The sequence below is a fragment of the Astatotilapia calliptera genome, chromosome 22, assembly GCF_900246225.1.
Source record: "Astatotilapia calliptera chromosome 22, fAstCal1.2, whole genome shotgun sequence".
In the NCBI taxonomy this organism is placed as follows: domain Eukaryota; kingdom Metazoa; phylum Chordata; class Actinopteri; order Cichliformes; family Cichlidae; genus Astatotilapia; species Astatotilapia calliptera.
This window is the reverse complement of record NC_039322.1, coordinates 8,854,454-8,866,474: the sequence shown is the minus strand read 5'-3', so window position 1 is coordinate 8,866,474 and position 12,021 is coordinate 8,854,454. Positions and strand designations below refer to the sequence as shown.

General features: G+C 41.7%; 1 protein-coding gene across 11 annotated transcripts in view; it reads left to right on the top strand.

Moving 5' to 3' along the window:
- LOC113014550 (MAP7 domain-containing protein 1-like) overlaps positions 1-3,517 on the top strand; it is a 54,634-nt gene extending 51,117 nt beyond the window's left edge. For all 11 annotated transcript variants that reach the window (XM_026156166.1, XM_026156165.1, XM_026156159.1 and 8 more), the window contains 5 exons: positions 98-202; positions 313-363; positions 457-511; positions 1,409-1,687; positions 2,878-3,517. In XM_026156166.1, coding sequence (XP_026011951.1) covers positions 98-202; positions 313-363; positions 457-511; positions 1,409-1,687; positions 2,878-2,888 — 501 coding nt within the window. In that variant the 3' untranslated portion in view covers positions 2,889-3,517. The remainder of the gene's footprint in view (positions 1-97; positions 203-312; positions 364-456; positions 512-1,408; positions 1,688-2,877) is intronic.
- The last annotated feature ends 8,504 nt before the right edge of the window (positions 3,518-12,021 follow it).

Genomic DNA, 12,021 nt, shown 5'->3' with positions numbered 1-12,021 from the left:
AGATTTAGAGCAGGAGGGACGCTTATTCTTCTTTTTCTTTAGTTTTACTGTGAAAAACGTTTAAACTTGCTTCATATTTGTATCTTCTTTATTTCAGAGGGAGGAAGCTGAAGCAAAAGCCCGCGAGGAGGCCGAGCGTCAGCGCATAGAGAGGGAGAAGCACTTCCAGAAAGAAGAGCAGGAGCGCCTGGAGAGGAAGAAGGTGAGGCCAAAGAGAGAAAAATATCATCTGTAGAGAGTTCAGAAAGTCACAGACAGTTCACAGTCGAGCTGAAAAACAAGAGCACTGATCTCTCTGTCTGATCTGCACAGCGCCTCGAGGAGATCATGAAGAGGACTCGGAAGAGCGATGCGGGAGATAAGGTCGGTGTGATTCATTCGAAACAGGCTCCAGACTGAACACTTGCTCGCCTTTGTGGAATAACACGAGTCTTGTTCTGCTCTTTGCAATCACAGAGGGATGTCAAAGCGTCTCCTCAGGTCAACGGAAAGGACGCAGAGCTGAGTAAAGGTAACCGTCACCCCTCGTCAACCTTTAAATCAGTCACAAAAGAACACATGTACTCATTCACACGTTTCTACTTTGGCTTTTTCAAAGATTATATCCACCTTTGTGAGATTGTCACCTGGGGCTTTTCCAACCCAAAGGTCTATTACTAACCCAGGAAATATACTGTATATAATAAATGGGCATTCTTTCTTTGGCTTTGAGGTTCCACCAGACAATGGAGTGCTAATATAATGCTAGTGCATGCCACCACAGTAGGTTAGTGTGGTGAAACCTGAGATGACCTTATAAAAAGGCAGTTTATTCCTTCTGTTGTGACACGGGAGGGTGTGCTGTTGTTTCGGCTTGTCGTGTACCTCCTCTTTGTTGTAACCGGACACAAAACACAGACATTGGCAGATTTCCCTGCAGGAGATTCCTGCAGATATATACTTTGATAAAACCTCCGGTATCTGTTTCCTGCATCAGCTTCTTCCCTTCCTGTTCCAGGACTGGACTTTTGTCTAAGCTGCGACACCTTAGGCATGAGCAGAAATGTTTTGTGGGCGGTATGTCCACCAGTATGTCCAACCTAACTGGATCATTAGGGAAAACTACTTTTACTGACCCAAAGAAATCATAAAGAGCCAAAAGTAGAAAAAAACTCTCTAAACTTGACCTCTTAATGCAAAAGGAAGCATGAAGTTTTGTCTCAAAGCGATTAGCTGCACATACAATAATCTTGTTATTTGAGATTTTGGTAGATCTTGGCTATTTTAACAGTTTACATATGACAGAGACTAAAGAATATTAAAGAAAAGGCTGCATTTAATAAGTAGATGTGTCCAAATGTTAGACTGATTCTGTAAACATCTGAAAAGGTTGTTAATGTCCTTTACTTGTCCACGAATTTCTCTGCAGCTCCTGGAAACCTGCAGGCCCCCAGTGCATCGGTGCTCAACCCAGCACAAAACGTTTCCAGCCCTGTTGTTGTAAACGGCGTCCAGCCCTCCGTGCACCAAAACGGCGTCTCAGCCAACGGCACTGACTTCGAGGAGATCATTCAACTGAACAACAGTGGCGGCAGCGGTAACCCCAGCCAGCAGCAGAGCGGGCTGGTGAGTGAGCCGATCATGGCGTTCGAGGGAGGAGAGCCCTTCTTGATGAAAACAGGCCCCATGAAGCCTCAGCATGTCGCAGGTACAGAAACACAACATCAAACAGGAATGTGAGCAACAGGGTGGCTGCTTATCAGTCCTGCCCATCTACTCTAAGACATATGGTAAACATTAGCATGCTAATGTAACAAGGCTACAATTCTGTATCTGCCCAACAACACTGTGTTATTGTTGCAGGAGTAGGTTTACTTTTACAAATCAGCTGCACAAGAATGTTTCTCATGGTAACAGCAGCTCCATTATTAGCTAAACTTTACAAGAAAACACGCCACCCTCGGATAAGAATCGAGGACCAAACCCAGTGTGGCAGAAGTGAGACATAAAACCACTGCTAGCTTAAGAACATTAGAATATTAGAATATAGAAGGAGTTTAATATGAGGTACGGAATTCTCTGAACGTGATGCACATCATCTGCACAAGCGTCCGGATCTATTTTTGAGGAATTCCTGGATGACAGTCGCCTCTGATGAACATGTTGGGCCAGCATGTGCCAGAGGAAATTAAATTGAGGTTAAGTTAAAGAAGAGTAGAAAAGAAGACTGAGGTTGGGCAAGAGAAACATTCAAATGACATTAATAAATCATATTTACACATAAATCTAAGAAGCAGCTGCACAGAATTGTGTGTGAAGGGTGAGTTCACCTGTCGCAGAAAGAAGAATTATTGTTCAGTTATATGGAGAACAGGAGGAATGATTTCCTGAAGCAGTGTGGAGTGGAGTGGGTGTGTCTTAGTTAGGGTCCTTTAGGCAGCATCGTCCTGCTGAAACCTGCCACAGGGCCAGAGGTGCTGGGATAAGTGCAGGCTGGAGCACGTCATCTCAGCACCTCTGTTCAGCCAGGTTTCCACCAAGAACGATCAAGTCAGAGATGAGCGTGCAAGGCTGCAGCAATAGCTCAGTCTCAGGCGACTTCAGTGGCACTAATGAAGATTTCAATAAGCAGAGATCATTTGGAGGACTGACCATGATTTATTGAGATAGAGAAATTCATTAATTTGACGATTAAGCTCCTGTGATCGATCATGGCAGAACAGAATCCCAGGATTTAGGACCTAAAACCTATTTTTCAATCTTTGAAAACTTGTCCCCTCATCCGAAATCAATCTGGCACCCTTCAACAACGAGTCTCATTTTCATCGAACATATTAAACATAAAACGAACGATACACACACTCAGGCTTCTGGTTTTGTTCTTTTCCTCCTCCGCAGAGGTCCTGTGAGTCGCCACACATCCACGAAGACGCGCCTTTCGTCTCTGCTTGAGCTATGAGATTCATGCCACACCACAGCGGCTTATAAAACAGCGTGCCAAACAAAACAACCAGCGTTCACCTGCGCTGATTCCACATCCACGGTATCCACAGCGGTGGGACAGCAAGGAGGAGCAGAACTGGCTGGAAAAAAACAAACAAACAAACTCATCTGAAACATTTAAAAAAAAAAAACATAAAAAGCTTAAGTATTCTCTGTCTTCACCGCGTGTTCTGGTGCAGCATTTTTGTCAAGTTTTACCGAAACGTCACATGCAGATTTTATGGTGCACCTTAAAGATGACTGACTGTGTAACAAATTTTAGAAAATGCAGTATAAAATCCTGGAAATACATAATATTTGACAATGGTTGTTATTATTACCATCGCTATGATATTGTTATTGTTACCTTAAGTTGAGCATTGTGTGTGTGCGTGTGTGTTTTGCTGTTTTTTGTCTTGAATTACTGAGTTATTTAACACGGGGAGAATCGGTAAGGACTGGCCACAGTGTATGTAAATGAATAATGAGCCCGGCTGCCTCGGCCTCCTGTTACGGGGGATCTGTGAAATAAAGCTTTATGAAAGGGAGCGAGGTCTCCATGTGTTTGTGTGCGTCTGTCGGCGATACACAAACGCTCGTCTAACAGACATTTACAGCCCTCGCCACACTGGACTTGAACTTAACTTTTTTGTCTTTCTTTCTGGAGCAAGTGGAAGGGAAAACCTTTGCAATGACTTTATCATTTGTTTAAAAGTGCTGACTTATGGCAGAAACAACCCTTCATAGGTTTGGGTTTTACTATTTTTATGTTCTTTAAGTGACAGGACTAATACAATTTGTGAGAGCAAGATAGCATCCTTTCTAAGCTGACAACTGGGCAGTTAACACCCAGAGACTTGGACTGCAACTGCTATGGTAAAAGTTTAGAGTTTAGAGCTGAATGAAATTAGATTTGCTTACAGAGAGGCCAAAGAAAAACCTGCAGTGATGAGATGATCCTGGATCCTTTCAGTGAGACCTGTAAATATGGATGAAGAAATCTAAACTGTTCTCCCACAGTCCCACATGCATGTTCAATTAAGTGGTGTGAATGTTTGGCTCTTTTGAAATGTAGCTTTATTAGAAGCTGATAAGCCGGAGTCTGAAAGACCAACATTAACTGAAAGTTAGCAAGGAATCAGACTGCTAAGGAACTCTCCTTCGACCGCTGCTCCATCCTACAAGCACCTCCAAACCCATTTATTTGTTCCTTCAGGAGGTGATGGGAAGACAGGGGGGTGGTGGACACGTAGCTGATTCAGGCAATGAGCACTTTTTCTCCACCAGGCCAGGCTGCAGGGTGGGACTCCAGTGTTCCTGCTCCAGGTGAGATCACTTGGATCCAAGATTTCCTCTTGAACAGGATCATCTGAATCTGGCTCCTCACCCAGGACCTGTGACCAGAGGCAAATTGTCCGAGAAAACATAACTCCTGGGATCGCTAAGGCACAAACCCCCTCCACCATGGAGAGGACTAACATACTAAAAAACATGACACATTTCACTTCAAACTAAAACAGGAAATACTCAAAAGGCAAACAACCAACACAGATATGAAGTCTAAAAATGATAACACAGAAGGCAGGAGAAGAAATTAAAACAAAAGACTGAGTAAGAACTCAAATACAGCGCAGGGGTGATTACACAGCAAATGTCACTGTGACCCCAGTCACTGACTTAAAGGTGAAGAAGGTCTGAGCGAGGAATTTGAACCATCACACATTTGTTTAGTGCATTTTGGTGACATTTTATCCTCCAGTTTTCACCTTTTCAGCATCAGTTACTGGTAGAGATGTCTTCATATGGCACAAGATTCACGAATTTAGATAGAAGACGCAGCAGACTTGTGGTAAATACAGTTTGGTGATGATTCACATTCAGCTCCAGATGGGGGCAGCATTGAGCCTGAACCACAACTGTGATGATTCTCTTATTATCATCATCATCATCATCATCAGAGGCTGATTTTCTGCTAAGTCTAAAATCCATTTCCGGGTTTGGCCTTGCCCTCAAAAGGAAAAAATCACCAGTATCATAGTAAAAAGGTTTGTTTTTTTTAATGTGAGGTGTTAATTATCTATGTTTTTCTCAAATGGCTAGATCTGGCTGCTTTTGTTAGTCAAGGAAAGACATCCGTGGGGACCAATTCTGGTTAAGTGTATTGTCACAGACTAATTCTTCTGAACACAAGCATTGACTCAGATGCACATCTTAAACTTGAGAAACTAGACTTACTGTATGCAGCTTCTCTGATACATCTGAGAAAATCTGAAAACTCACTACAGTAAAACCAGGCTCCAACTATCACTATCCCACTGTTTATTATATTTCTGTCCCAGCTCGGGAATCTGTCTCGATAAGATTAGATAATAATAATTGTCATTTTTCTCTGTATTTGATGCAGGCTGGGATTCAGGAAGTCAGTTAAGCCTTTATGAAACTGAACATAGAAAAATTTTAAAACAATTTCAACTCAAAAAATTTAATAAGCTAGAATATTTTAGTGAACACACGAGGACCCACACCAGATTCAGATTGTATTTTTTGTTGTTTATTATAGTGTATACAGTGGTTTTAATGTTCCTCAGCTCTCCAGCTCACTTCCCCCCATCACTAAAAGAAGGAAAAACCCTCATTAGAGTAAATATCTCCACCTGCTCCATCCACCTCCCGGGCACTGTGCCCCTTGAGTCCTCCGCACCACCCCTCCCCTGCAGTGGAGCCAAAGACAACACCCCTGCCACAATTCTCTTCATTTTTTGCAGGATAGAAAGAACTAAAAGAGCTTTTGGACATAAAGTATTTCGTGTTTGTTATCTCCTCCTTCAGATAATAAAAACTCTGATATGGGATATGTCACGTTATCAGTCCGCAAAGCGCAATAAAGGTGCTGCACAGCTGGCAACTACAGAGAAACTACAGAGAAATATGTGATTCAGTCCTCTGTGTCAGGTGATGTTAAACCCAAACCAGTTAAAATACTTTTAAAATGATCAGAAAGTCCTTGGAAGATTTCCCCCCTGGCTGTAAAAAGTCAGACAACCCAAATAGAGGTAAAAGATAAAACTATGATGTCTGCGCCTGAAATATTTATCAGTCCTGAATTATTTTAGGATCCAAACAAATCCATGAATTCAAGGCTTTTTTTTTTTGGAGTAGCGTTTTACCCTTTGTGCTTTAATTTGATAGCCAGCAGACCTTTTTCAGTCAGGTTTCTGGGAAAACTGGATTTTCGAGTGGGTGTTCAGTAGCAGCTCATTTGTTTGGCTGTGGCTTGAGGTTGCACAGAAGGGAGAAGTGGCCGCAGACGTTTCTGAGGTGTAGACCAGCCACAGGATCAAAGCTGTTCACATGAGGCTTGCTGCCCACCTGCTATAATGCACTATAGCAACCAAATATTAGAGACCTTGTGGCTGGAGTTAAGGCAACTTTGTTCTCAAACAGCATCCTTATTCTTGCAGCAGTCGTACAGTTTGATCACAGTGCATCTGTCGATGTATCAAATGTCTAAGTAAACACACTGGACCTTGTTACGCTGTGACCACACTGCCATTTGGCTCAGAGATGTGAATCTGTACAGAGAATCAGGGCGAGGACACTCTGTCTCCTCTGGCCTGGTCATGATTTTATAATTAGAAGGATTACTCACCAGATAACACAGCCCTGCATACAAAAGACTGTGATTAACGGGACTCTGTTTAGTGCAACTCGTAGTTCTTTGTGTTTTACTGTCAGCCTCATTGGTGGATTAAGTTGTTTACTTATTGGTGGTGATGTCTGATGAAGCAGATTGAAGCTAGGATTTCTAAACATCTACTGAATGAATCTACTGCTGTTGAAAGTCTGTAACACAGAGATGATAAGCCTGAGCCACAGGGGAAATTTTAAATGTAATTCATTATATGCAAATGCCAGAAATAAGGTAGAAACAATCTGTGTCCTAATCACAAAACAGGAGATTCAGCATACAGTGTGTTCAGCACCAGGGATTGCTGCGCTACAGACTGGCTCATTCTTACTCCATGTTGTTTCAGAGCCATCATTTTTTGGGGGACAGTGGTGTAAAAAAGCAAAGCATCATCCCGCGATCTGTAGAGACAGCTGAGAAACATCCATCAGTCTGGAAAAGCATTTTCTAAAGCTTTGGGACTCCAGTGAACTATAGCGACAGTAAACTTTTACACAAAAGGAGAGGAGTGGTGAAAACTAACACAGGATTTCAGCAGAAAGACGTTTGCAGAGACAAAACCTACCTGTGTTTAACTTGAACTGTTCCCAGATCAGTGTAAAACCCCTGCCTTTCCTCTTTCCTCCTCTCCACTCCTGTTGTGTTTAAATGCCACCATTACACACCTTACATTTTTTTCTTCTCCTGTCCATGATCTGTTTATCCTCCATGTTCATTTCTCTCTGTTCTTTCCCCTGACCTCCCAACTGGTCATGGCCAATGTCTGCCCCTCCCTGAGCCTGCTTCTGCTGGAGGTCTCTTCCTGTTAAAAGAGAGTTCTTCCTCTCCACTTTCACCAGTATTTTAGGATCTTCCCTAACAATATAAATTACCTTCAGGCCACTGTTGTTGTGAATTGGTGATGTATAAATGAAACTGAACTGGTTTGAACTCAGTCAACACGAAGGTGAGGCGGGGGTATCCTCTTACACTTTGTCAAGGCGAGGACCCAAATAAAATGAAAGGGCATTCAACTAAAGGAGATCGAACTGCTAAGAAGACAAAGCAAAAGTCCAACCAACAAGTTTACTGATAAAACCAGTAGGAAACACGAGAGGCATGAATAGAAGTGGGAGAAAAAACAAAGTGTCAAAAAAGTTGTTTTCACTAATGCACTGCAGAGCCGACAGAGGTCTGTTTGAGAGCGTAAAGACCCAACACAGTCAGACTGGACACGTGTGCTTCCTCCTCTGCTCTCACCTTCTAATTTCTGTATATATAGATTGTTTCCTGTTATTTGCTACATATGAATAAGGGGAACTGAGCAAAAAATACTGATGTATGAGTGAAAATGGCTTCAGACACTAACTGATCAGGGCAAAGCCAGAAAGTAAAATCACAGAAAGCCAGATGAAGATAAATAAACAAAGATAGGAATGAGGGACATAGAATAAAGTCACAAATACCAACATGAAGATAGACCAGTAGGTAAAAGCACAGGAAACTGTGAATACTGAGGGAAAAAAGGGGAGGAGAACAGAGTCAGCGACTTGGATCATCCCCTCACCTCGTAAACCTCCCAGCTACAACCTGGTAACAGGAGTAAGAGTAAAGAAAATGGCACAGTGTTTGACTAGAGTCGCAGATAAGGTGTGTCATCACTGCAGAAGCATGAGGAAGGAGTGATGCAAATGCTGATGTGGATAGTCAAAGCATGGCTAAAAAAACCTGCCGCACACCCGGCTCTGGAGTTATTAAGAAGATCGACTCTGAGAAAAATGTTGCTTCTATTAAACTAAATAACTTTTTTATGCTAAAGTCTTAAACTAAAACTCCTGGCTTTGATATGGGATAGACTGGCATTTACAGAGCACCTTTTCGGTCTTACTGAACACTCAAAATGCTTCACACTACCAGCCACATTTTCTTTTTTACACATTTCAACTCAGAATTCTATTCTGTGCATTTATGTGCATAATTGATCCACACAGGGAGGCCCAAAGCGAGATATTTGAACCAAGAGACAAACATACTTTTGTCTATTTTAACCCTTTGAGATCACAGTCACAGCTGGTACACTAACATGACCGATACGCTGAAGAATGTAAATAGTTTTTGATCCGTATTAGTTAGAATTATTATTTTATTTGCTCCCTGATTGCCTTGGGATTCTCTGGGGGTCGCTACAGCATGCAGCCCTGCATTGAGAACAAATTAACAAAAGCAGTAAACTGCATATTCTGACTACCCAGGTTCAGCATTCGGCCTTTCTGGTATTTTCCGTATTTGTGAGTCGACTACGATCCGCTTGGTCCTGAGTGATGCAAATGTTGTAATCAGGTGGCGAGTGCGAGGGCCTGAGCAGATGTCTGTGTGTCTGCCGGTTTTTCAATCATCAGTGGAGACTCCATTATGGTCCATTTGTGCTCGCCACATTGGTCATTTTGTGTGTTAGGTGATGTCATCATCACACAGCCACATCAATTTATGCATTTTATGCCACTTTGTGTCCACAGCAGAGTTTCATCAAGGCTTTAGTGTTAGGATTGGGTCATCACTGATAATAATGGGATTTATACTTCTCAGATAAATCTATGTCACAGCTACACTGTAAGCCTTTGGTGCAGCTTGTGCCGTAACCTGATTTCGATGTAACCCCCACAGGTATAAATTCTGCAAACAGTGAACACGCAGCTAGAAATGGCTCACCAACAGGATCCAATCTAGCCTACTGGACGCTTTGGCAGATAGAAAAGGGATAGAAAATGAGATTTTTTGTTTTCAAAATAATTTAACAGGAAGTGTTGTGTAGCAATTGCTTATTTCACAACAGGAGATTATCATCTTTAACCTTCTCATTGAGAGAGACTGTTGTAGTCCGCCATAACACAGTGAAGTTCATCTTTGATTAAGGTGAGGATTTTCTCTGATTTATCAGAGTAGCGTTTAAATTTGAATAACAGCAGATTGGCTGGATGTGGAAAAGCTGATTTTCTGAAGAAATTTCAGGCTGTTTATCATAAATTTTGTCGGTGAATCATCTATTAAGTGTGAGTGTTTTCAGGAAGGAAATGGACACTCTTGTCTTAAACTGATAATGCACTTCATAGCTGCTAGACATGAGCATGCTAGCATTTATATCAAAGTGACTCAGTGCCTGAGTGCAGCCTCCCAGAGCTGCTGCCTTTCCGTGAACTCTTTCTCCTGTTAAAGCTCATTTTTGTCAAGATTTCCACCTTTAGGTAAATAAAGCGTCCATCAACGCCCTTCTCAGGAATATTTAAATATAGGATGTAACTCGGAGAATAGAGTCATAATAATAATGTGCAAATGCTTTTCCTCCTAATGCTCCAGGACAGTTTGATTTTTGCATAACCACTTGGCGACTGTGATATGAAAAGCATCACGGTCTGTCCAGGTTTGTGTGCTCGCTGTCAGTTTGTTATCTCCGGTGCCACACAGACCCATGTCTTTACGGCCCAAACACTCTGTGAGCTGAGATAAAAGACGGACGCTTCTATCTAAATACGGGGATAAAATACGACCACTAGCTGCTCCGTCATGAGGCAAAACCTTAAACACAAGTCATCTACTATCTGCAGCTCAGTGACTCACCCAACTTAGCTTTCACATGAAAAATAAAGTGATATCATTATCATGTTTATGTGATGATGACCATTTGATCCATAAGTGTGCTCACTGAAAACAACACATGCAATTACATTTGCCTTTTTTCAAGGTTTTAACACGCCATCAGGCTCCGCAGGAAGATTTAATGTGTGCCGGCAGAGGGTGAAAATCATCATAAGCTGCAGAAAACATTTTTGAAAACTCTTTCAGAGGATGAACTATTTATAATTCAGATGCGATTTCTCCAAGTGGCTGTCAGACGGTCACAGGTTGTTGGAGTCTGTGCACGTTTCACTGAGGTTTCTTCTTCAAGCAAGGATACACAGATGTCTCCCGCTTGTCTGTTTTAAGCAACTTTCACTCTTCGCTGCAAGGTGAGCCCTTTTTCTTTCTCCATCTTTATTTTTTCATGCCTGAATGAATTAAGATGTATTGAAGACCCGCTGCTGTTGTCTCTGGTTGATGCACAAAAACAAACTAACCCTCTTGTGAAGAAAAAGTAAGAAAATTCAAATGAGTGATTTCATGTGTGTTTTTAAGTTTTCCTGCTGCTTGAGTTCCTCTGTTTTGGAAAATGACACAAATGCTCCAGCGGGTAAACAAATCCCTATAATCTCACTGACTTTACATGAATTTCATGAGCTCACTGGTCAAAGGTGTCCTCTGTCCCTTGGAATTTAAACCTCGACCGACACCATAAACAGCTCGTAACAGACGGTGACAGACAAGGAGCGTCGTGTGGTCTCACATTGTGGCCGAAGCAGAGATTTGTCAGGTTTAAATTTAAGTCTGACACATATAAATGTCCAGCACCTGTGCTGCAAAGGAAAATGACAGTGATTAGGACGTGTTTGCATACCTTTGTGGAAGGTCAACGAGGGGTAAAGGGATCTCAGCGTGCCAAACTGAGCTGTAAAAATTCAAACCAGGTTCTTTGTGCATGTCGAAAGACACACAGTTGGCTTTGAGAATCAGAAGTTCATAAGACTTTGATAAGACCGCAGTTAGATCAGCGATATAATCCTTATTTAAATTGTGTTATCTGTGTTTAAACTTTGTTTGTTTACTGAATTGTTATTTTGTTTTTCCTTTTCTCCCCTCTCCGTATTTCCTTTCTTGGACTCTATTAGAGTAGCTTTGCATGATTCACAGTTCAACATAATCCTTGTCTAAAACAAGCTGTATTATTAACTCCTCTTCCTTTAAGTCACCTTTCTTCTCACTGGCTACCCTCACAAATTGATAATGTTGCAGGTGGGTGTGGCTTTTGTGTTCAGAGCCATATTAGTTAATCTGCTCTTTTTGACATCATTCAGAGCCAAAAATAGGAAAACTGCCTGGAACTGAGTATTTAGAGCAGTCTGAAGCCTGAGCTCATAGAGATTATTGCCAGATGCACCAATTATGCACCTCATTATGTGAGTTTTTGGCCATATTTAATATGACCAGCCACCATTATAACAGATTATAAATGACAGAAAGGAAGGAAAAGCTTGAAATGGGCCATTTAGAGCCACGTGTTGCTTTTGAGAATGTGTGGAAGAATTCTTAAAGAACAGTTTTAAATAATTTAAATACAATAGATGGTAAACAGCAAGTGTCATCAGATAAAAGTGATGGTTTAACAGTCACAGCATTGACATCCACATCAGAATCAGCTCAAAGACCCAAACTTTGGATCAATACTGTTCATAGTTACAGAATAATTCAGCAAATGCTTTTTTTTTATTCTGTTATGATGTACCTAATGTTGATGCAATTCA